At 39.7% G+C, this 22,685-nt stretch overlaps 2 protein-coding genes across 2 annotated transcripts in view; one reads left to right on the top strand and one right to left on the bottom strand.

Annotated features, from left to right (window-relative positions):
* The window catches only part of bmp1a (bone morphogenetic protein 1a), a 100,141-nt gene extending 84,081 nt beyond the window's left edge, over positions 1-16,060 (top strand). The window contains exons 15-20 of the mRNA XM_082188693.1: positions 2,330-2,510; positions 3,956-4,081; positions 5,259-5,386; positions 6,480-6,693; positions 9,033-9,283; positions 12,670-16,060. Coding sequence (XP_082044819.1) covers positions 2,330-2,510; positions 3,956-4,081; positions 5,259-5,386; positions 6,480-6,693; positions 9,033-9,283; positions 12,670-12,807 — 1,038 coding nt within the window. The 3' untranslated portion in view covers positions 12,808-16,060. The remainder of the gene's footprint in view (positions 1-2,329; positions 2,511-3,955; positions 4,082-5,258; positions 5,387-6,479; positions 6,694-9,032; positions 9,284-12,669) is intronic.
* Positions 16,061-19,277: 3,217 nt separating this feature from the next.
* disp3 (dispatched RND transporter family member 3) overlaps positions 19,278-22,685 on the bottom strand; it is a 73,631-nt gene continuing 70,223 nt past the window's right edge. Inside the window, exon 21 of the mRNA XM_082188676.1 lies at positions 19,278-22,496. Within this exon, the coding sequence (XP_082044802.1) occupies positions 22,152-22,496 (345 nt within the window). The 3' untranslated portion in view covers positions 19,278-22,151. The remainder of the gene's footprint in view (positions 22,497-22,685) is intronic.

The raw sequence follows: 22,685 nt of genomic DNA, 5'->3' as shown, positions 1-22,685 counted from the left end.
GAAAAATTTCGTTTGGTCCCCGGGGGCCACTCCCCCCCCGCGCTGGGCCCCCCCAAACCCCAAAAAATTCAGTTTTTCCTAAATAAATACCTGAAAAGTGGCACCGAGGATGAAGAAATTTTTATGGTATGTTCGTCTACTAGACTTTTACGGAAAAATTTCGTTTGGTCCCCGGGGGCCACTCCCCCCTCCCCGCGCTGGGGCCCCCGTAAATTTTTCGTCAACGATACCAGGGACACCGAAGCACCGGGGAACATGAAATTTGGTGGGCATGTAGCCCCACTACACTTCTACGGAAAAATTTTGTTTGGTCCCCGGGGGCCACTCCCCCCCCGCGCTGGGCCCCCCCAAACCCCAAAAAATTCAGTTTTTCCTAAATAACTACCTGAACCGTGGCACCGAGGATGAAGAAATTTTTATGGCACATCAACCTAGCCCATAATCACTCATTTGTGATTTGCGCCCCTCCCATAAAAAATGAAAATGCAATATTATTCTGCTTTAATCGCCCCTATCTTCAGTGGAGATGTTCAGAACTGCACCATATTTCATGTGTATGATTAACTTGACAACCTCTGGGGGTATCCTCTGCTAAGTTTTGTAGAATTTCATCCATGGGGGGGTATAAAATAAATTCATTTATGTGCACATTTAGTGACTGTACACTCATCGGCCTGTAGATGGTGCTGTTGAGCGAAGGGTTGCTGGTTTAGGATGATACTGTCACACACACACATGCAGGAATACAAACAAACGCAAGCATGCACACACACTGACATCCACACGCACAGACACACACCCATACACACACATACAAATCCACATGCACAGACACACACACACACAAACACACACGCGCACACATGTACGCACACATACATACACGCACAGACACACACACACACACACACACACACACACACACACACACAGACAGACATGCACATACTATTACTTTTTTTAGGTATATACATAAACACGCAATACAGCCAAATTACTCCACGTCATTTATTTTTGTGGAAAGCCAGTGCAGGCCTGAGCGGCGGTCATATTTTGTACCGCGATGCGGTACATCTAGTTATATTATATATCTCATATTTTAATAGATGCCACTAACATTGCTTTAATATAACAGCAACATCATTAAATGAGTGCTAAATAAAATAGTTTTCTTTTTCTTTTAAGAAAACGAGGCAGTTGGCTCAGGCTGGGTTTTTTAAAAAGCTATTACTCTGTTGAATAAGACGACGCACTAAAACGTGTTTAAATTAGCTGCAAGTTTCCCTGAGCATTTTATAGCTTCAAATTAATAGCCTACTATAATTGCTGGGTAAATTAAAGCTGGGAATATTTTGGGTCCACACAGGTTTCGCTCTATCGACTAAATCAGTGACATGTTGTCAATTACCACAGAAAATAATTACGACCACAAAAACAAATCTGTTTACAATAATGGGCATACATTGAACGTCTATAGGGCAAGAGACTGCAGATAGTTACATAATGTTCATTTCTTATACAGTTTAGTTCAAAGTACTGTTTACATGGAGCAAACTCTTACTCCATCCACAAGAGCTACGTTGATAACATTTAACCAGATGTTCACCCGCCATTAAAAGGATGATTTACATGCTCAAAAACACATGTTTTGTATGTAAGAATGAACACAAGTGCTTCTAAAATGCGAGATGCACGTTTCTGCTTTTAAACCCTTCGGGAATGTCTTGCCACGTAGACGTCCATTGTAAGTGCATTACTCTGAATATGGTTTTTGTTTGTTTTGTGGATATTGTCTGTAGTTATGCTGTCAGTAGAACTTAAGTGGAACATTCATTCATTGTTCTGGCACTCGTTTAATAGTGAAAGGTGTGAATTGTCACAGCTTTATCGATTGCCAAAAACAACATTTGTTCCAGAAACGACTGTACAGCTTGTGAACCATTACTGTCAAAATGTGCTGTGAACCACAATGAAAAGCTGTGATCATCAATGAATTATTTGGAGCATTTTGAGCCACTTTTGTTTCTTTGTTTCTTACAAAACAAACATGTCCCACTCCTTTTCTCTCTCAATTTTTGATTTATACGTTTACATTTTACATTTATCAAACACTTTTATTCAAAGTGACTAATAATACATGCAGATGTGATTAATACAAAGCAGAAAACAATGCAATACATGCCACTATCATATTACCCTGCTGAAAAGACAAGTGTTTTGGGTTACCTTGATCAAGAAGGACCTTTCTCAAGACATGTGGTTGACCAGCAATGTTTTAAAGGTGAACTGCAGGCTGCTGTATGACTCCGGTTTGCTTTCTCCTGTGCAGGTGTGCAAGTATGACTTTGTTGAGGTGAGGAGCGGACTCTCTGCCGACTCCAGACTGCATGGGAAATTCTGCGGAGCTGAGAAACCGGAGGCCATCACCTCTCAGTACAACAACATGCGCATTGAGTTTAAATCCGACAACACTGTCTCCAAGAAGGGCTTCAAGGCCCAGTTCTTCTCAGGTGAGTGCGTGCTATTTATTTAAAAAAATAAAACGTCAAACAAAACATAGCATGTCCTGGAAAAGGAAAAAACTGACATAGATGTTATTGAAATGTGTATTATGTTTGTTTGATGTTATGTGTGATGTATTATATTAGAATGATTTCTGAAGGATCATGTGACACTAAAGACTGGAGTAATGATGCTGAAAATTCAGCTTTGCCATCAAAGAAACATCAGAGACATGAACACCCGCCAAATGCGGGTGGATTTTAGCATTGGCGTGTAATGCAGTCACTCCTACTAGCCACTTTGGCGGGTTGAATTTTATATATAATATTCACATTTTTCAATTTTAGTCTTTTAAAAAGGCATCTGAAATAATAAACTGAGTGCAATGTAGTGTTGTCAAAAATATAGATTTTTCGAGACATATCGATACTGAAATATCTTAAACGCTTTCTATACTCATTAGATACACGATACCAGCTGCGCTTTCTCACTCTCTCATCTCTCCGACAGCGAGTTACACACAAACCCGCCTCCCCTCACTCATTCATTTCATTTGCTGAGTATTGTTGGTGTTACAGGGCTTGGATTTCGGCGTGGGGTTGTGCGTATTGTGCAAAATTTTACCCATTCCCGTAGATTTTTTGCTCACACCCAAAGTGTGCGCACATAAAGCTGCCTCTCAGCACTACATTGAGTTCTTTTTTGCTGCTTATTGCACTTAAACAGTGTCACAAAATAATGTCAAAATGCCGGTCTTGGCGAGTATTCACATAAACACAGTCAGTTACAATATGTTATAAGCGAACATAAACAGTTGAGAAAGAAAACGCATGTGTAACAGTATAATGGATCCGTGCGTCAGGTCTTAAAGTGACAGCAGCCTAATAAACCTGCTGCCAAATTATGAGATAATATAAAAAATATCTACTTGGTAGTTTTCCCCCATGGTATCGATGTCAAAATTGTGGCCAGTGAAAATGAGTGGCTTGTAACTTTGGAAAACCACAAGCCACAGTGGCTGGTGAGCAAAAAAGTGAATGTCAAGCCCTTTGACTATATAAAAGTGTGTATATATAGCAAAGAATTGCTGGCCTTGGTAGCACTGTCATTGATTCAAACTCGCATACCAAATTAATTTTAAGTTTACAGTTCTTATGAAAAAGTGCAGTGTAAAATTGTCCTGATTTATTGTCTGTTTTTATTTATTATAGAGGGGAATTTAAGCACTCTGGGTCTGGGATAATAATATGATGACAAATTTCAACAATTCAACATTTTAAAATTGAGAAAAAAATTGTTAAAGAAACACAATAAAAAGTGTAATTCTATTATAATCTGTCCTGTTAAAGTAGAATAAAGTCTTTATTAAAATATATATATATATTTTTTTTTTAAACATTCTAGGGGGAAAAAAGTGAGTGTTTTGTTGAGATCTGGTGCTTTGTTTTCACAGATAAAGACGAATGCTCTAAGGAGAACGGCGGATGTCAGCATGAATGTGTGAACACTTTTGGCAGCTACAGTTGTCAGTGCAGAAGTGGCTTTGTACTTCATGAGAATAAACATGACTGCAAGGAAGGTGAGAAAAAAACACACACACACACACACACACACACACACACACACACACACACACACACACACACACACACACACACACACACACACACACACACACACACACACACACACACACACACACACACACACACTTATCTTATATGTGGATACACAGAGAGGCAGTGTTGCTTTGAAGCAATAAGCCATGAGTGGCCATGTAAACTTCCTCAAAATCATAGCGTATTGTTTTATAAAATAGTAGCAACAACGATATGATAAAATAAGCCAAGTTCAATATTTACCCTCATGTTGTTCCAAACCTGTATGACATTTCTCTTCTGCGGAACACAAAAGAAGATATTTTGAAGAATGCTCATGCTTTTCTTCTTTATACAATGACAGCTGATCACAGCTACAGTATCAAGTGCTAAAAAGGAAAAATAAGTGCCATAAAACAACCATAATCATGTTCAATATGCTTCTTCGGAAGAGATACCATAGCTTTGTGAGGAACAGACTGAAATGTAGAATCGTCCTCTGTGTTAGCTTTCAAGTCTTGTTCTTTATTCCACATAATCAAAATTGCCGCACATTTGATTATGATGCACACAAGATCCATCACGAGGGGAGTCAATTTAAGCAACACGAGGCGAGTAAATGTGCACAAGATTGTCATTCCTGTGAACTATCCCTGTTCTTTTAATATATTAATATCCAATCAGAGCTGAAACTGTCTATTTTATAAGGAAGGATAAGCCACAACCCTAGATTAGGGTTGGAAATTGGTTTTGACAAGTATTTCACTAAATCGAGCAGAATTAGATGCTGGATGCCTGGAGGATCTCTGTGTTTTCTCTATGAGAAATGAACAGCAGTCTGGTTGTTTTAGATTCCCTATTAGCACAAGAATGCTCAGAAACCTTCACCATTGATTTAAGCTCACTGGCACTAACTAGTGTCTGAATATTTTTAGAGAACGCCTTCCTCTTGCGGGCATAAATAGAAAGAGTAGCAGTGCTTGGGAGAAAATAAGTAAAATGGTGGAGAAAAGGTGTTTGAGAAGGTTATGAAATGCAATGCCGAAAACCACAACGATTCTCAGTGTTTGAATGTGGCTCATGTGATGAGCAAGAGGATGAGACTGCTTGTGTGTATACTCGAAGTTGGACATCACGTGTTATTGGTATCTCTTGCAGCCGGTTGTGATCACGTTGTGAACAGCGTGAGCGGGACCATCACCAGCCCTAACTGGCCAGATAAATACCCCAGTAAGAAGGACTGCACCTGGGCCCTGTCCACCACTCCAGGACATCGGATCAAAATAGTATGTACAATCTCTCTCCATCCATATTTACAATAGTTGGGAAATGTACAGCAGTGGCTCCGCATTACCATGTGATATAACCAAACAGAATAGTTAAACGGTAGGGAGAATTGGCTTAAGACACACTCAAAGACACATAATCGGAGTCGACATAAAAGAAACACCATGGCAGGTGTCGATTTAAAAGTATTCCCATTTTCCTACCATATTTGTAAATGAAATTCGTTCTTTGATTCACCAAGTACCGCTTAAGTTAACTGTCAGCCCCCCCTTTTGAGCATAGCACTTAACTTAAATGGTTGTAATTCATGAATGCTTTTCAAATACACACCTAAGGTTGGTCAGGAGATTATTGCAGAAGCACTTCAAAAAATGAAACTATAAAACAGTTATAGAAGTTTACATTTACTGTAAAGCAAATTTACTGAACTAAACATTTTTATTTCATACAAAATAGATATTTTACTAAATAATTAGCTAGAAAATCAAAGCCATATGCAACAATAATAACGATTCATAACAATGGAACGTAGACGCCAAAACTCTTGTGGATCTGCTCCCCCAAATCCCTCCGTAACTGGAGTAAATTTGGCAAATAAATAATTTACGGACAGTTACATACGTATTCCCAACAATTTATTATGTTAGCATATTAATATTAATTAGCCAGTCACTGAAATCATTTTCTCTGAAATGGCTTGGGTATGCAGAGCTTTCGCAGCTTATATGGACTGTATGACCCTGAATTTCATGTTTTTAAACTCAAAAACACATTCTATGTTCACGCAATGTATTTTTGCATTTCATTGCGCTGCTCTTCTGTTGGTTTTTTATGTAAACTTGTGCTAGACAGACGCGTTTGACCTGTTTTTCAATCCACTGCCCTGCATTTCGCCTTTTAAAACTGTGTAAATGGTCCTATAGGGGTTGTTTGCACAGAACGCATTTTTGCATTCTACTTTGCTGCTTCTCCATTGGTTTTTATATAAACATAGCGCTCGATTACATCGGAAGTCTTGTATCAAGAAGCTTTATAATTCTTGAAAATCTGATGTTTCCCCGTTCAAACTTTGACTTGAGCCGCTTGTTTCAGGCTTTCAATGAAATCGACATGGAGCCTCATCTGGAATGTACTTATGACCACATTGAGATTTATGATGGTCGGGATGGGAAAGCGGCAAGCCTCGGACGCTACTGCGGCACCAAGAAACCTCAGCCAATCATATCCACCGGAAACAAGATGTTCATCCGCTTCTACTCTGATAACTCCGTGCAGAAGAAAGGCTTTGAGGCTTCCCATACTGCAGGTGAGCTCACATCTATCTAAATTAATTGTGCATCAACGTTACATACTGGAGTCTGTAAGAGACTGGTAGTCTTTTATAATATAACCTTATACAAGCCAAACTTATATAATACAACTATAAGAGACTGTGCAGTGCTTTGTTTTATTCCTAAAAACAGGCTGTGGTAAAATCAAATTAAATGGCTTTTTGCTTTGTAAATCTTTCCCCGCCAGCTTTTTTTCTTTTTAAGTTGACAGTCACAAAAATGTCATGGCCCCCAGAATATTTTGTTGTATGAATATCTGAACATGAAATATGTTTAAGTATAAAAAAAAAAAATGTTTTATCCTAACTTCATGCATTATTTTTTAAATCAAACTTGAATGTGGGTAAGTTTCATTAAAAAAAAATCAACATTTTAAACAAAAAGCTGAGAAAATTGCTTTTTTGACAAAGACTTCGTCCGGATCGGATTCAGAATGAACGATCAAAACACAGATAAGAGTAGATTGAGTCCATCAACACCTCCACCTTAAAAGTCTTCGAATTTGTTTTGGGTCGACATTTTATTCAGTAATGTTAGGCAGTTTTGATTTATATGCTGTTTAATGTTTGATAATCACATCATTTTACATGCATGTGCGTCAGCAATGCTTCCGTCGCTTGTTTCTGCTTCTTCTTCACCTGTGTTTTGATCCGGAGATTCAGAACTGTTTCAGACGATGTGTATTAGCGCCCCCTAGCATATAACATGAAAACATGGATTGCATGGACATTTCCATCAATGGCGGGAAAGAGTTAAGATGCTTAAGATGCAGTGTTCAATAATTAATATTTTTGTAATGTTAATAATAACTAAAACTTTTTTTCCATTTAAGTAATGTAGTTCATCAGCCATGATGTAGGCCGTTTATGATTACCATATTTAAGCGATTAAAGATCATACTATCAATGGTGCTACTTGTAATTATATTAATTGAAAGATTTGGAAATTACTTTCTGGACATTTCATGGTTTGTAACACATTATGTAAAGTTCAGATTTTCAAATATATATTTCATTTTCAATATATTTTTTATATATTCATACATCATATTTGAGAGCTAGACCTAACCATTTTATATTTGACCTTTTATGTTATTTCAGATGTTCGCAAACCCTTGTGGGCTCATGAGGGAACTGTAAAATAAAGATGAAATATTTTGTTTACCTGTATGTTATTTGGCCATTAACCAACATTAGAGAAACATGAACATGTGAATATCTTGTTAAATTATTGAAATATTATATTAAAATATTAAGTGTAAAGGCCCATTCACACAATATTAGCGCTCACCCCAACGCATGATAAAGTTTTTTTTTTATTATATGCACACACTGCAGTTTTGTCGTCTGCCACTTTAAATGCTTGAGCTCTTTAAAGTCAGGTGGATTCTGATTGGCTGTCAATGTTTTTATCATTCATCAGCTGGAAAAAAATTGTCCAGTGATTTCAACTATATTGTCTCCTTGTGCCGTTATCGTTACAGTTGTGGTGTGGACTAACTCCACATCTGTTTTTAATGTAGAATGCTTTTTAAAACATTATCTTTATCTTATTGTTAAAGGACAAGTTCGGTATTTTACACTTAAAGCCCTGTTTACAGATCGTTTCTGATGAAATAGAACGGTTAAGATTGAAATTTGGACACATGCTGCTGGCCCGAGAATTTTAGGTTTCTTTCGCTTTCCCTCCCCCCACCTCCAAAATGGCTGCATATGTGCACTGGAACAATCCTTCCTAAAACGCATTAAACTTTCATTTACAAAGACGTGAAACTCACCGAGTGGTCAGGGGTTTTCACTGATATGCTCACACGAAAATCGCTGCAAAAGATGCTTTCCAACAGGTTTTATCGTAGTTTTGTCCAACTCCATGGAGTTGGACAAAAACTACGATAAAGCCTGTTGCAATCTGTTGCAATCACACAGCAGCATGTGTCCAAATTTCAATCTTAACCGTTCTATTTCATCAGAAACGATCTGTAAACAGGGCTTTAAGTGTAAAATACCGAACTTGGCCTTTAATGTCCTTGGTGTGAACTGGCCTTATCTAATATTTTAGGTCAAAGGTGTTCGGGGGTGACAAAAGAGTTTGGAAATCCCAAATGTATAGCATGTATTAGAGCACTATGTGTTGTATCTCAATATAATAATGAAAGTTAGTTGCTAAGCTACAGCGCTGTGTTTACGTCATTGGGTGCTGATCTCAGTCACAAGTCTGGCTACACAAGACTATTGATATACAGTCATATGCTGAGATGCTGAAGTCAGACTCACCTGTGAATTACCTCACATGTTCATTTTCCTCTCTTCTCCAGAGTGTGGAGGTCGTCTGAAAGCGGAGGTGAAAACTAAAGACCTTTACTCTCATGCCCAGTTTGGTGATAATAACTACCCCGGGGCGTCAGACTGTCAGTGGGTGATCACAGCAGAGAAGGGCTACGGTGTGGAGCTCATCTTCCAGACCTTCGAAATCGAGGAGGAGGCCGACTGTGGCTATGATTACATGGAGCTGTTTGATGGAGCGGACACCAAATCACCCAGACTAGGCCGTTACTGCGGATCGGGGGTAAAATACAGATCTAGATTTACTATGTAAAATCTATAAAAATCAAAATGCTTGTACATTGCATGTGAGGATTCGTGACAACATCTAAGCTTAGTAGTAAAAGTGACCTTTAAAGGGATAGTTCAACTACCCCAATCTCTTGTCATTCCAAACCCAAAAGACCTGCGCAAATCTTCGAAACACAAATGAAGATATTTTTAATAAAACCTTTTATAATAAAACCCGGGATATTTCTGTCCGTTCACTTAAAGTCTATTCCACAAAAAGTTCATAAAGAGATTATAAAAGTAATGTATACTTTATGAAACCTGTGTTTTAATCCGAGTCTTCTGAAGAGTAATGATCACTTTATATGATGAACAGATTTAATTGAGGCTTTTATACACATATTGATCCATGCACAAATATAGAGCATATCAAAAATGCTAAACTGAAGCTCAATCGTACTTGCTTGATGCACGAGAACAAACCTCTTGCAGAAGCTTAAATGTGCTTGTGTGAAGCATGAGAACGGGCGCCTTTGGTTCTCGTTAATCTCGCAAGAAAGTTTGAGCTTCCGTTTACATATTTAATGCTCTTTGTGTGTTGATCAGTGTTTATAGTTTAATAAATTCGGTTCTTATGGATTTCTTTTACAATGATGTTTTTGAATCATCAAAGTTTTTGTGCAATGGACTTTTATTAGAGGGACCGAAATCTCTGAGGTTCCATTAAAAAATCTTCATTTGTGTTTTGAAGATGATTGGAATGCGTGAGGGAGAGTAAATGATGACAGAACTGAAATTTTGGGGTGAACTATTCCTTTAGTAGTTTAGCCCACATCATCAACTTGATAATTTTCCATAGAGAAGCTTTTTAATTAAATAAAAAAATTCTACGTGACTAATCACACAGCACCAGCAGTACTCTGTGTGAATGAAGCCAGCTATATGCAGAACCACATTTCTTTGCCTTCTCTCACTTTTAATGACTTAGTTATGCTTGATTAGTTGCTATGAGCCGTCAGACATTTTGTTCACTGGCCCTTACAGTCCTGATTTACCCTGCTGTCCATGACCCCATTACAACAGACCTGTGACGGCGCAACCTGCACATCGACTGAGATATTTGTTTGACTTGAACCGAGAGGATGTTAAACGGTGCGCATTTGTCTCAATCAAGTTTTGGTAACTTGCCATTTAGCACATGCTTTTAATCCAAAGCAACTGACAATTTACTAACAGCGGGGACTATGTCCCTCGAGCAACATGAGCTTAAGTGTGCTGCCACATTAGGCTGTCACAGCCCAAAATAACTCATTAGGCTTGCTCAGAGAACAATCACACAATCTAAATCTTAACATCTTCCCGACCTTTAGCTACACAGTGAAAACTACTCTGAACTGAATCAAGTTTTTTTTTAGGTTTAAACCCTAGTGAGCAGTCTCACTATCCACTTTTCACATAGGCAGCTACCTTCTAAAGCTCAGCATATACTTCGGTTTTTACGAGTATGCTAAGGTGTACAGTGTGCATGATGTAAGTTTCATCATCAGCACACCCGATTTTTCAAACCATGCAAACTTTGCATGCCAGGGGTGTCAAATCTTGCTCCTGGAGGGTTCAATCACTGTCCTATAGAGTTCAGGTCCAACCCCAATTAGACACATCTGAACCAGTTAATCAAGGTCTTACTAGGCATACTAGAAACTTCCAGGCAGCTGTGCTGAGGCAAGTTGGAGCTAAACTCTGCAGGACAGTGGCCCTCCAGGACCGAGTTTGGACATGCACATGTGCCTTTAATTTTGTTTTGTCATTATAAGTTTGTCCACAATGTGGCAAGACTTTTCCAGCTCGTTGGTTCACAGTCGAAAAAGAAACGGAGACGGAAAAGTTTTGGAACAACAACATCAAATATGTTTGACGGCAACAACAACAGAGACCCACGTTGTCGTGCACTTGTGTGAGGGGATTAAGAGATCCATACAACTCTAGTTTAAGTACAAAAACATTTTTATCAGTCAGAATTTCTGGAGAGAAATTACTCTCTAGTAATATGACACATAGGGCCCTATTTTAACGATCTGAAACGCAAGTGTCAAAGCGCAAAGCGCAAGTAACTTTGTGGGCGGGTCTCGGCGCTGTTGCTATTTTCCCGGCGGGATAAATGACTCTTGCGCCAGGCGCAAATCTAAAATGGGTTGGTCTGAAGTAGCTTCATTATTCATAGGTGTGGTTTGGGCGTAACGTGAAATAAACCAATCAGAGCGTCATCTCACATTCCCTTTAAGAGCAGATGCGCTTTTTCCATAGCGGATTGCTATTGTAACGGCGGATTTGCCAGGCGCGCGCCAGCAGCGGTTCACAGCCAAGGAGAGCAACGCTCTCGTCACGGCCGTAAAAGAGAGAAGTTACATTGAAATGGAGAAACCCACCCAAATTAACTTCGGTTAATTTGGGTAAATGTGTAAGCTAGATGTATGCTTTTATAATAAATTGTTTATCTATCTATCTATCTATCTATCTATCTATCTATCTATCTATCTATCTATCTATCTATCTATCGTAATAATGTATGATTTGCAAAAATGAAAACTGCTGCTTCTGTGTAGATGAGAGAATCAAAGTGCGCGTTGTGCACACGCTACATTGATTATGGCCAAGCATGCGCCCTTAAAATAGCATATGAATAACATGCGCAACGCGCCACTGACTTTAAACTATTTTTTCCTGGTTAGTGGCGCAATTGTTTTCTAAACCTGCAAAATAGCAAGAAGGACCGTTTGCGCCGGAACACGCCTCCTCTTTGCGCTGAACCGCCCCCGGGAGCGCAAGTGTATTTCTTAGTTAACCGACGTGCTTCTGTGGAGGGAAAAGTCCGCTTTGCGCGGGTGCAAAATAGGAATGATACATGCATCGGTGTACAAAGTCACTTGCGCTGGGTGCAAGATAGGGCCCATAGTCTTAGAGTTGTAATGTGACTAACTAGGGCTCAGGTCAGGAAGCAGACAGACTGGCTAAACCGACCGTCTGCTAGCCGCCTCACATCACAGAAGTCAGATAAATCTGTGCAAGTCATGTAGTGTATTCTGGTCAATTTTTTTTTTTTTTTGGACTCAACATTAATATTTTAGGTTTAAAGTTAAAAATGTATATGAGTTTGTCAGAGCCAATACTTTGTGGGCAGTGCCCAGACAACCTGACTTCAAGTTCTGGCTCATGGGTTTTCCAGCTCTTGTTGACTCAATGTTGACTTACTCTGGGCACTGAGGTACACAAAAAACAATCCTGTTGATTGACATTTTAAAGTATTTGATAATAATGACGTTGGTTTGATGTAATAAAAGGGAATTGGTTCTATCCAGTGTGCTCAAATGTTGACATCTGCCTCCATCTTTGTGTTTCCAGCCTCCAGAGGAGATCTATTCTGCTGGCGACTCCATCGTCATCAAATTCCGCTCAGACGACACCATCAATAAGAAGGGCTTCCACGTGCGTTACACCAGCACCAAATTTCAGGACACACTCCACTCTCGTAAGAAGTGACCCTTAGTGGCCGGGAGGGGCCATGTAGGGCCTAGGGGGAAGCGAAAGGGCCCCAGGGGGAGGGTCTCACCCATCGCTCGGAGCCCCCCGGCCGCAAAGAACACCAAGACTCGACGGACCAGCCGCAAGAACGCCAACCGCACCTCAGTAGTTCACAGGGGTTCTGGCATCCCCTAATGACTGTGAGGAGTAAAGCCATTCCGCAGTAGACCTTGTTTTTACCTTTTTTTAATTATTACATTCGGGGCAAGATGTGGAGGGGGGAGGGGGGTGGAATGTATTCAGTCGCTGGATACCAATATAGGGGCAAAATCGAAAGGGATTATTGTAGGGAGGGTGGGCATAGTTGATCGGCTACTGGAACCACCCCATTTTTCATCTTTCATGAGCCAAGAGTGCGTTTGAAAAACACAAATACACTGAGTAACTCCTGCAGGAGAACCAAGCAGTCAACCAAACCAATCATCTGTGGAACAGTGGGATAGAGGAAGTGAGAAATGAGTGGAGCAGGGCATTTAAGACGGGGTTCCTTGCAGGTTTTCCAACCTTGAAATGTGAGATTTACCGCTGCACTGTGTCGAAACAATCATCTCTTCTTGACATTATTGGCATTGCTTGTTCATAACGAGTCTCGTTGGCCATTGTGGGCCGGTTTCATTGTCGTTACTTGAGCAAATGACACTTTATGTCAAAGAGATGCATGTGGTACAGCTAAAAGGAAATGTGGAAGTGATGGCACCAGCATTTGTAATAACTCGCTTTTTCCTGGCCACTAGTCCAGAAGGTTCCCTGCCCGATATTATCACTCTCCAGGAGGTTTTCCAGAAACAGTTATCATATTAAAAGACTAATAAACAAAATGTGGCCCATGTCTGATGGCTGTTAATTGTTTTTGCATAAAAACAGAATGGTGGAAAATTCTAAATTTGGTTCAGTTGTCCTTAGTTTAAGCGCACATCCATTCCAAGGTCCGGGTAATGTGCTTCTATCCTCAAAACGCTCATTCTCTGCTTTGCCAATCATTAACAAATTAGGCACAATCACATGAAAATTGGTGGACACTCTTGTGTCCCGATGTCCCAACACTGTTTTCTTATAACACATCCTAGCCTTTTTCCTCTTTCTCAGGCTCTTTCCTTGCAGCCCATGACCCAAATGTTGTTGTTTTTTTGTCATAGTATGAAAGCTGCATGTATGGACCATAGTCAGGGTAGATTCCAAAAAGCTTAAAAAAATAGACGTGACCTATGACCTTAAAAAGGTAGTTCAACCAAAAATGAAGATTCTGTCATCATTTGCTCTCTCCCATGTCATTTCAAACTTGTATGATGTTCTTTCTTCTGCAAAACACAAAAGAAGCAATTTGGAATAACAAATTTGTCCATATAATGAAAGTCACTGGGGTCCAAAAGAACATAACATTGACTTTCATTGAATGGAAAAATCTGTGAACTCTGAAATATTGTTCTTTTGTGTTCCACAGAAAAAAAAGAAAGAAATTGGAATAACTTGAGGGTTAGTCAAAAAAAAATGTTTTTAAATATGCCGTCTACTCTGACTAAGTTCTGTTGTCTGTGCAGCAATCCGATTTTGAGTTAAAACCTGAAATTGTCCTTTTTAGCAGTCTTAAGGTGCCCCATTGCTAGGTGGATGTTGCTCTTACATCGTTGGCTATGGGAAAAACTGTTAAAACTGTGTAATATGTTAATTTGTACCAATAACGTACCTCAGCGTGTGAGAGAGTGGTGGGATGGTGCTATTTCAAATGAGCCCTGCAACCCCAGGCATGTCGGTCACCTGAAATCGCTCTTTCTCCATTGATGTCCAATGTCAGTTGGGAAAAAAAGGATATTAGATGTCAAGTCTGTGCAGAATAGTGCTGAATAGTCTTGTCCCCAGGGTTGATTATTTGATCTAAAGTGTTCCCGCACTCCATTTCCAAGTATGCAGACTACATCACTGCTCCCTACCTCCCACCCCTCTCTCTCTCTCTCTCTCTCTCTCTCTCTCTCTCTCTCTCTCTCTCTCTCTCTCTCTCTCTCCTGCAGAGCTCCTTCAAAGGCTGTCGACTTTGTCTCCTCCGTTTCAACAGCTCTTTTCATCATACAATATCATTTCACACCTGTTTGCCTTTGTGGATTTACCTAAAGCTCTTTTAAATCTCAGGTTCAGGATATCTGATTGTTGTTAGCCACCAAATCATTTCAAGACACTAGATTTAAATCGTTTCAGGACTTGGCTACTGTTTGACTTGGGTGTGTGGAATCCATTAAGGCAAATGATGAGGATTATGGTTTTTAGAGGAAACATTTTTGGGTTTTAAAGGGTTTTAGACGTTTCTGCAATGCCTTCCATCTGAACTTTGAATCAGTTCACCTCGAGCCACGTGTTCACCTCAAGCCTCAAGTTGCTCAATATTTGTTCTTGCAAGCTAAGGATGGTTACGCTTTATGCTCAAGATCAACTAACTTATATCCTAGTTCTTCAAATGGATTTTATTTTGTGTGTCCAAGAGAACGTCTATAGCCAATTTCGCATCTCTGTATTTGAATATGCTTCCTAGCATAGCTTTTTAGAGTAGTGGAGCACTTGTAGATTTTGCTAAGCAAAGCACATTCTCCTAAGCATTATTAATGTTTTTAATGCCCATGTTATTTCCTGTTAGAAATAGAGTGTTTTGTGGCCGAATGTGGGCTTCAAATGATCTGTTTGATCACATTTCTGAAATGTTACCTCAGCATAATAGTGTATATGCTTGATCTGTTCACCCTGACCGGCCTTCCCACACAAGACTTGGTACATGTTTATGCATTTTATCATATGTATGTATGTAAATATGTATTAATGTATTCAAAGTACACTAAACCATAGATAACTTGATGAGAAGTAAGGCTATGTGTAATTGCAGACAAAAGATGCAATTTATTTATATTGTATAGCTAATTTTCACCTATGTATTGCACATAGTGTTAACAAGTGCATCTATTTCATAAAATGTTATTTTCATTTTGAAATGCTTCATGTCACATTTTGTCTTGTAGACTCAGGAATTGTGGACTGACCGTTTAATTAACTGAATAAAATCCCAATTATACCAATTCAATTACAGTAGTTAGCACTATGTAAGAAAGCTAATTAAAGGAAAACACTAGGCAAGCACTCTATTGTAATTTTGAATGCTTTCAATTATTTTTTTTCTATTTCTTTTTTGTAATATAACTGGTGTTTTTCCAAATATAAGCTCAACACTGAAGGGAAAAGTCCTATGTGTATTATTGTCTAATGGTTTCAAGGTCTTGAGCTCACATTGAGGATGGAGTTTGGCTTCCTGCTCATCTTGATGACCGGGTGGATTTCTAAACAAACCACATATTGAATCTGCGAAATAACAGATCATCAATTATGAATGGTCACCACAGTGCATTATTAATGCCTATCTACCATTTCCATCATTAAAAATTAAGCAGAATTGATGGGAAGAGCTAAATAAAGTCAAGCAAGTATTTTAAGCATTTTCACTCTTGCATAAGAAAATGTGCGATTTAGAAATATAGTGAAAAGATGTATTTTTGATTTTACTGTTGTAATGGGAATATTATACTCTATATACCCATAAAGACTGATGTTATACCCATAAAGACTGATGTTAGCTCCATCATAAGTCTTTTTGGGGAGAATCTTGTTGAAACTCAAGAATTTTGGGGGACATATTTCACCCCAATATCAATTGCATAAAGAAAATGCACATTTAACCAGCCATGCAACCATTGTCAGTATATATTGCCATTGTATGTTTGTAATCAGACATCATGCTTATTGTACTAAAATATTTTTTTTATAAATTTTTATTGTGTTGTATAAAAAAAGAAAGAAATGTACTTAGCTTATAACAACTTGACCAAAAGCCCTAAATAGGTTTTATTTTCTTGATGCAAACATAATTTCTCTACATAATTTTAAGGTGAAAATTGACCTGCACATTTCTTTGTGAAATTCACACTTTGTACACAATGTACTGTATGGCATGTTAAAGGGATAGTTCACCCAAAAATGAAAATTGTCATCACTTAGTTGTGCCAAACCTGTATGAGTTTCTTTCTTCTGCTGAACGCAAAATAAAATATTTTGAAAAATGTTGGTAATCAAACAGTTGATGATTGCCATTGACTTCCATAGTAGGAAGAAAATACTATGGAAGTCAATGGGGACCAGAAACTGTTTGGTTACCAACATTCATCAAAATATCATCTTTTGTGTTCAGCAGAAGGAAGAAACTTATACAGGTTTGGAACAACTTGAGGGTGAGTAAATTATGAAATAATATCCCTTTAATATGTGAATATTTCTCTATAATAATCCTTTATCATGAATATTGCAGAAAACCACCAGGTTGAGCAGACAGACCTGTGAAGGTGAATTCTGTGTGGTTTGTATATTCCTGCACACGGAGGGCAGTGGAGAGCTTTTAGGAGGACAGCGAGTGTCTGAAAGTGGATTGCTGCTGAACTGCAGTATTATTTCCAGACTTATTTCCAGAGGTCAAAGGATCAGGCCGATAGAAGGTTGCATGCGATTATTGTTACTTTGTGTGTCTGAATGTTTTGAAAGACAGATAAATGGCAACAATCAAAAAAGATAGACACATTGGGTAAAGTTTGGTGTGCAGAAACACAAATGCAAACATGGTTTCACTGGGGATTTTAACAAACCACATCAGAAGCACAGCGTTACTCTGCAGAACTCAATGTTTGTTTCACCAGAATCTTACAAAAGCCAGCATGAAATTCACCATGATATTACACTTTCATCTTACAAAGTCCAGACACAAAAAAATCACTTTTTATCATGTTTACTTCGAAATACAACTAAGAGCCCTAGGCAGTACGATCGGTACTGCAATCCTCTTCAACGGTTTTCTGACAAATACAAAACAATGTACAGTAACCTCTTACATGAAGGTAGGAAAAATGTTGGCTGTTATAAGAAATAGAGCATCCTGTATGTTTGAGAGGTCTGGGGCCTCATTTCTAAAATGTGCATTTGTGCAAAAGCAGACGTACAAACTTTTTCTTGTGGGCGAGAGTAAGTTTGTAGTGCGTACGTTCGTTCTCTGAATTTGAGAAATGATCGTAAGATCAAATGTTGGACGGTTTCTATGCAACATTTTAAAAATGAGGTTTGTTTCTGTTCCTTAAAGTCAACATGAAATCAAAATGGATCCTATTTACATTCCTGGCCTTATTGAGCATGTTATACGAAGAAAAAACCAACACACTCGCATGGAAATTCATAACTATTTTATGTATTTGTTGCAACTTCGTATGAGTTTGTACAATCTCATTCATACGTTTTCATGTGATCTTCTTGCGCTCCTCTGAGGGTTGTTTAGGGGTGGACCTTCATGCTTCTAAAAATTTTACGCTTTCGTATAAATTAAATTGTATGAATTCACCACCAATTCACTAAACTGTAAAACAGCTGTTCCCTTTCAGTCGCTCACGTTCGATGTAGTCGACGTTACGACTCATTGGGATCACGCTTAGGGAGCCTGTCATCTTCGAGTATTGTTAAAACGAGCCAATGAACATTGGCGTGAGTGAGTTGCATCACACGCTCCGCCCCGCAGCGCGAGTATAAATACAGAAGTAGATGCACGCGCCAGTTGTCTTTCGCTTCGGAGCCGACTGGTGACGGGACCCATTTCCTGAAAGAGCAACACGGGTGTGTTTGCGTCTTTTTCAAGATGCCATTCCATCCGTGCGTTTCTGGGTGCCATTCTGGGTGCGGTAGGGCTCTTTCCCCCTCTGACGGTCACAATAGATACATCACGTGTTTGGGCTTACAGCATGCTGAAGCAGCTCTCGTGGATGACTCATGTTCCCACAGCAGGAATATTACCATATCAGTGTTGAGATCGAGACTCGCCTTCATTCGCGAAGGTGGAGTCCCACTCCCATGCCCCGCTCTAGTATTTCTTTTGGGCCAACTTCCCAGAAGAAGACTGGAGTGCCGCATGGGTTTGCATATTCGTTACACTTCAGTGTTCAGCGAATGTGCGTCTGTCATGTGCGCGGTCATCGCACTCCTACTGGCGAAGGATGCGATTGAGCCGGTCCCTCCAGCCGATTTGAAGACCAGCTTCTACAGCCCGTACTTCATTGTACTCTAAAAAGGTGGTGAGTTACGGCCAATCTTGGACCTGCGTCTCTTGAGTCGGGCCCTTTACAAGCTTCTGTTCAAGTTTAAAACTCAGAAACGCCTTTTCGAATGCTCTGTCCCCAAGATTGGTCTGCAGCGTTCGACCTGACGGATGCGTACTTCAGATCTCTACCCTTCCGCAACGTGTCTCTTTGCCAGTTTGTTTTGGTTCCGTGCGCCGGTTCCGCTTTTTCATTTGCGACAATGGCTAATCGACGTTGAACAACAAATGATTTTATTGCAAATGTTTAATCGCAGAAGAAAAAGAAGACGTCAGCGAAGGTGGTCTGTACGACCAGTGCACAAAGACAGGGAAAGGATTGGGGAATTTGAAACACACAAACCCTTGGGAATTTTAGCCATTTTATCCCAATGGATCTACAGTACCAATTACATCAACAATAATTACATATAGATTGCTGACAGCCAAGAACTTTTTTTACCCTTATTGTTTTAGGTTTTGTAATCAGAGATATAATTATACTGTTTTTGACATGGTCCCTATGTTGACCGCACACCTCCAAGATAAATAAACAGCATACTAGAAAGATCATATGTCAGTGTAATTAGAGAGTAGCCTAATCACAGATGTGAATGGGTTAGAGGTATAGCAGGGATACACTTACACCAAGTGTCTTTGTATTTTCCCATGTTCTTTTTAGTGACAGCCTGCACTCAGTGAAAATTACATTAAGTAATTGCTGTAATCACTGGATGCATTGGCAAATTACATTGAGCCTTTCTTCTGCAATCTGACCAATCACAGCCCTTGTGGTCTGCGTCGCCTCGACGCGTAGTTACAATTTTTTGGAGGTGCACGTCGAGCTACGGCGGAGGGGGCGGAGAGGGGTTCGCGTCGACGCAGAAGGGTCTGCGGGGGTACTCCGTCAATTCGACGCAGAAGCATAAAACAGGCTTAAGCGTGATCCCAATCAGTCATAATTTCGACTACGTCTCTGTTCCCTCCTTCAGGGAACGAGGGTTACATACGTAACCGAGACGTTTTCTCATGATATTGAGTTGGGGCATTTTCACTAATGCCAATTTTAATTTTGCCATTATTTAAGTTTAGAAATTTTAAATTTCTTTCATTAAAGTTTTTTAATGTAAAGTTTTTCATCTAATATTTATAGTTTATTTCAGCTTTATTTCAGTTAAGTAAAATTATTTTTAATTGTTTTAGATAACAAAAACCAAGTGTAACCAAGGCTTTGTGGACTATACAATAGCCAGTTAGCTATTTAGCATTGTTTTACTGTTGTAGCTAACACAGCTTTCTAAAATCTCTATCTGAAGACGAAGTGATATGGTGAAATACACAGGAGGGTTAACTTTTCACTTTTTACCATCCAATCGATTCCTGATGGATGAAACCAAATCAGGCCTAACCTAATTCCACCAAGTGCATCATGTTCCTGGAATGACATCTTTGTTGATCCTGGATCAACATTCCAATCAACCAATCAGATTTGAGGGAGTGTTTACAGTTAATGTCAAGTTGTCAGTGTTATTCACCAATCATTTTCCCTCTGTTTTTGGGGATAAGTTATGTGTAGGGTTAGGTTTAGGGGTAGAGATATAAGGCGCTTTCCGACCAAGTAGTTACAGGAGCTTAGTTATAGGAACTGTCCACTTCTAAACAGTTCTATGAACTACTCTCCCCCAAACTCGGTTTTGCTGTTTGCGTTCGCACTGGCCAAGTGGCCATAGGAACTGGTAGGAGGGGTAAGGGAGTGACGCAAGCACGGCGACTTTTATTTTGACGGAGCGAAGGACCTTTATTTTGACGGCGCTGAGAACGCCAGAGCAAACAATGCTCGCATTCTCTGTGTTCATTAGTTAGCGATCTGTCTCACAGTACTGTTAAACATGTTATTAGATAGAATTGTTATAGAAAGAACACAGTATATGAAAAAAAAGTTATTTGCCTATGCCGTGTGGTTGATGTCCAGTGTTGCTAGCTGAGCAGAAATACATAATCATGTTTGACTTGGTCCCCTCAAAGTTGCGTTGGATTTTCTCTTCAGCATAAAGGTTTAGAGGCCCATCTATCACTGTTTTCCATGTTTGTATCTAGTTTCTGGAGTAAATATATAGGCTATAATCTGTGTGTTTACATATAGCTGTTTTAAAAATGGCAGGTGCTGGTGTTTTGCGTGCGTTCGGTCATCAGCGTACACTAACGTCACGAGTAGTTCCTATTGTGCTGGTTTAGACCCTACTCTGAAGTAGGAGCTAAATTAGTTTCTCCAAATGGAGTTCCTAGAACTAAAATTGTTCCTAGTTCCTGCAGTGCGAATACGCCGACATCCGGGAACTTCCCGCAATAGTTCTAGGAACTGTGAAAAGGTTCCTCCGGTCGGAAAGCGGCTATAGATAGGACAAAATTTTCGAACAGGAATTTTGTTCCAGGATCAACAAAAGATGTTCACCCAGGAACGAGTCTAAATCTGCAAACTCTGCAAAAAAGATGTATGTAGCATTGCAAAAGTAAAACGGCTAGTGAATGTCATTTCTTGCTGACTTCAACCAAAATGTACAGTAGAACTTCGACATTTGGGGTTCAAATAATTAACTCTCAAGTTGAAACACCAACCCTGTTGCAACATCCCTCAAGGGCGGTGTAAAAGTAGCTTTGTCTTAGACTTTCTCCTTCAGTGTTGTCCTGCTCCCGCACGTGAGATGAATTCACAGAATTCATGTTCTTCTCCTCTGAGACTTCAGGCCTTCATCACACTTGAACCAATGTAAGACATGTCCTCACATCCTCTAAATCTCTTCATTCCATGTTGTGAATAAAACAAAATATTGAGGAATAATCAACACTTTTGGTCATACATTAATGCAAGTCCCTGACAGATCGATTCATGATAGCAAAGACAGTGTCATTCACCTAAATGTGTCCGACGTATTTCCCACGTCTGTCAGGGCTTCATGCAGACTGTTCACTATTCACGTACAGGGTTTCCTAATTTCTAACAGTGTGCCACATATGTTAAATACTTCACTTTCCCCAACTTGCTTCCCAATGAGTTCATGTTCACGTATGTTGTCTCACTGTCACAAATCACAGTTGCACACTTGAAATCCACCTGGAATGAGGTTCCTCGGCCTGAAACGGGTGCAGGAGGGATTCGCTGTGTGATTTAGATCAGTGTGTCAGGAGCAAACTGTGATCCAGTCCACCAAAGCAGACCTCCACAGACACCCATGATCAGGACCACCAGAGCGGCTTTGAGCACGGCTCTGGGTGTCCGTGTGAAGTCGGCGGGTCCCATTGTCGCCAGGAGCGCAGTAGTGACCGTGAGAGTGAATGCGATGGAAATTGCCGTGTTGATGGCCACAATCTGACCAAACTTGGCGAAAGGCACAATGACGCAAAAAAAGAGTGGAATGGTTGAGATCACTGTAGTGACGGCACTAGAGACTATGGCAACACCCACGTGATTGGCTGCTTCAAGGGTCCGTAGCTGCCGCTTGATGGAGGACTCCTGTAAGCCAATGCAGAAGAAATTACACTTGTAAAAACTCTTAACATTAATATTCAACTCACGTAAAAAACACTCACACCTTGTCTTCTTCTTTCTGTTTCACGACTTTAACTTTGGTGTCATGTTTTCAAATTGACTTCCTTGTCTCATAGACCTACTATCGTTTTTAATCAAGTGTAAATGGCCCAT

Source organism: Leuciscus leuciscus, assembly GCF_965113295.1.
Source record: "Leuciscus leuciscus genome assembly, chromosome: 13".
In the NCBI taxonomy this organism is placed as follows: Eukaryota; Metazoa; Chordata; class Actinopteri; order Cypriniformes; family Leuciscidae; genus Leuciscus; species Leuciscus leuciscus.
Note: the sequence above shows the minus strand (reverse complement) of the source record. Positions and strands in the feature narration are given on the sequence as shown.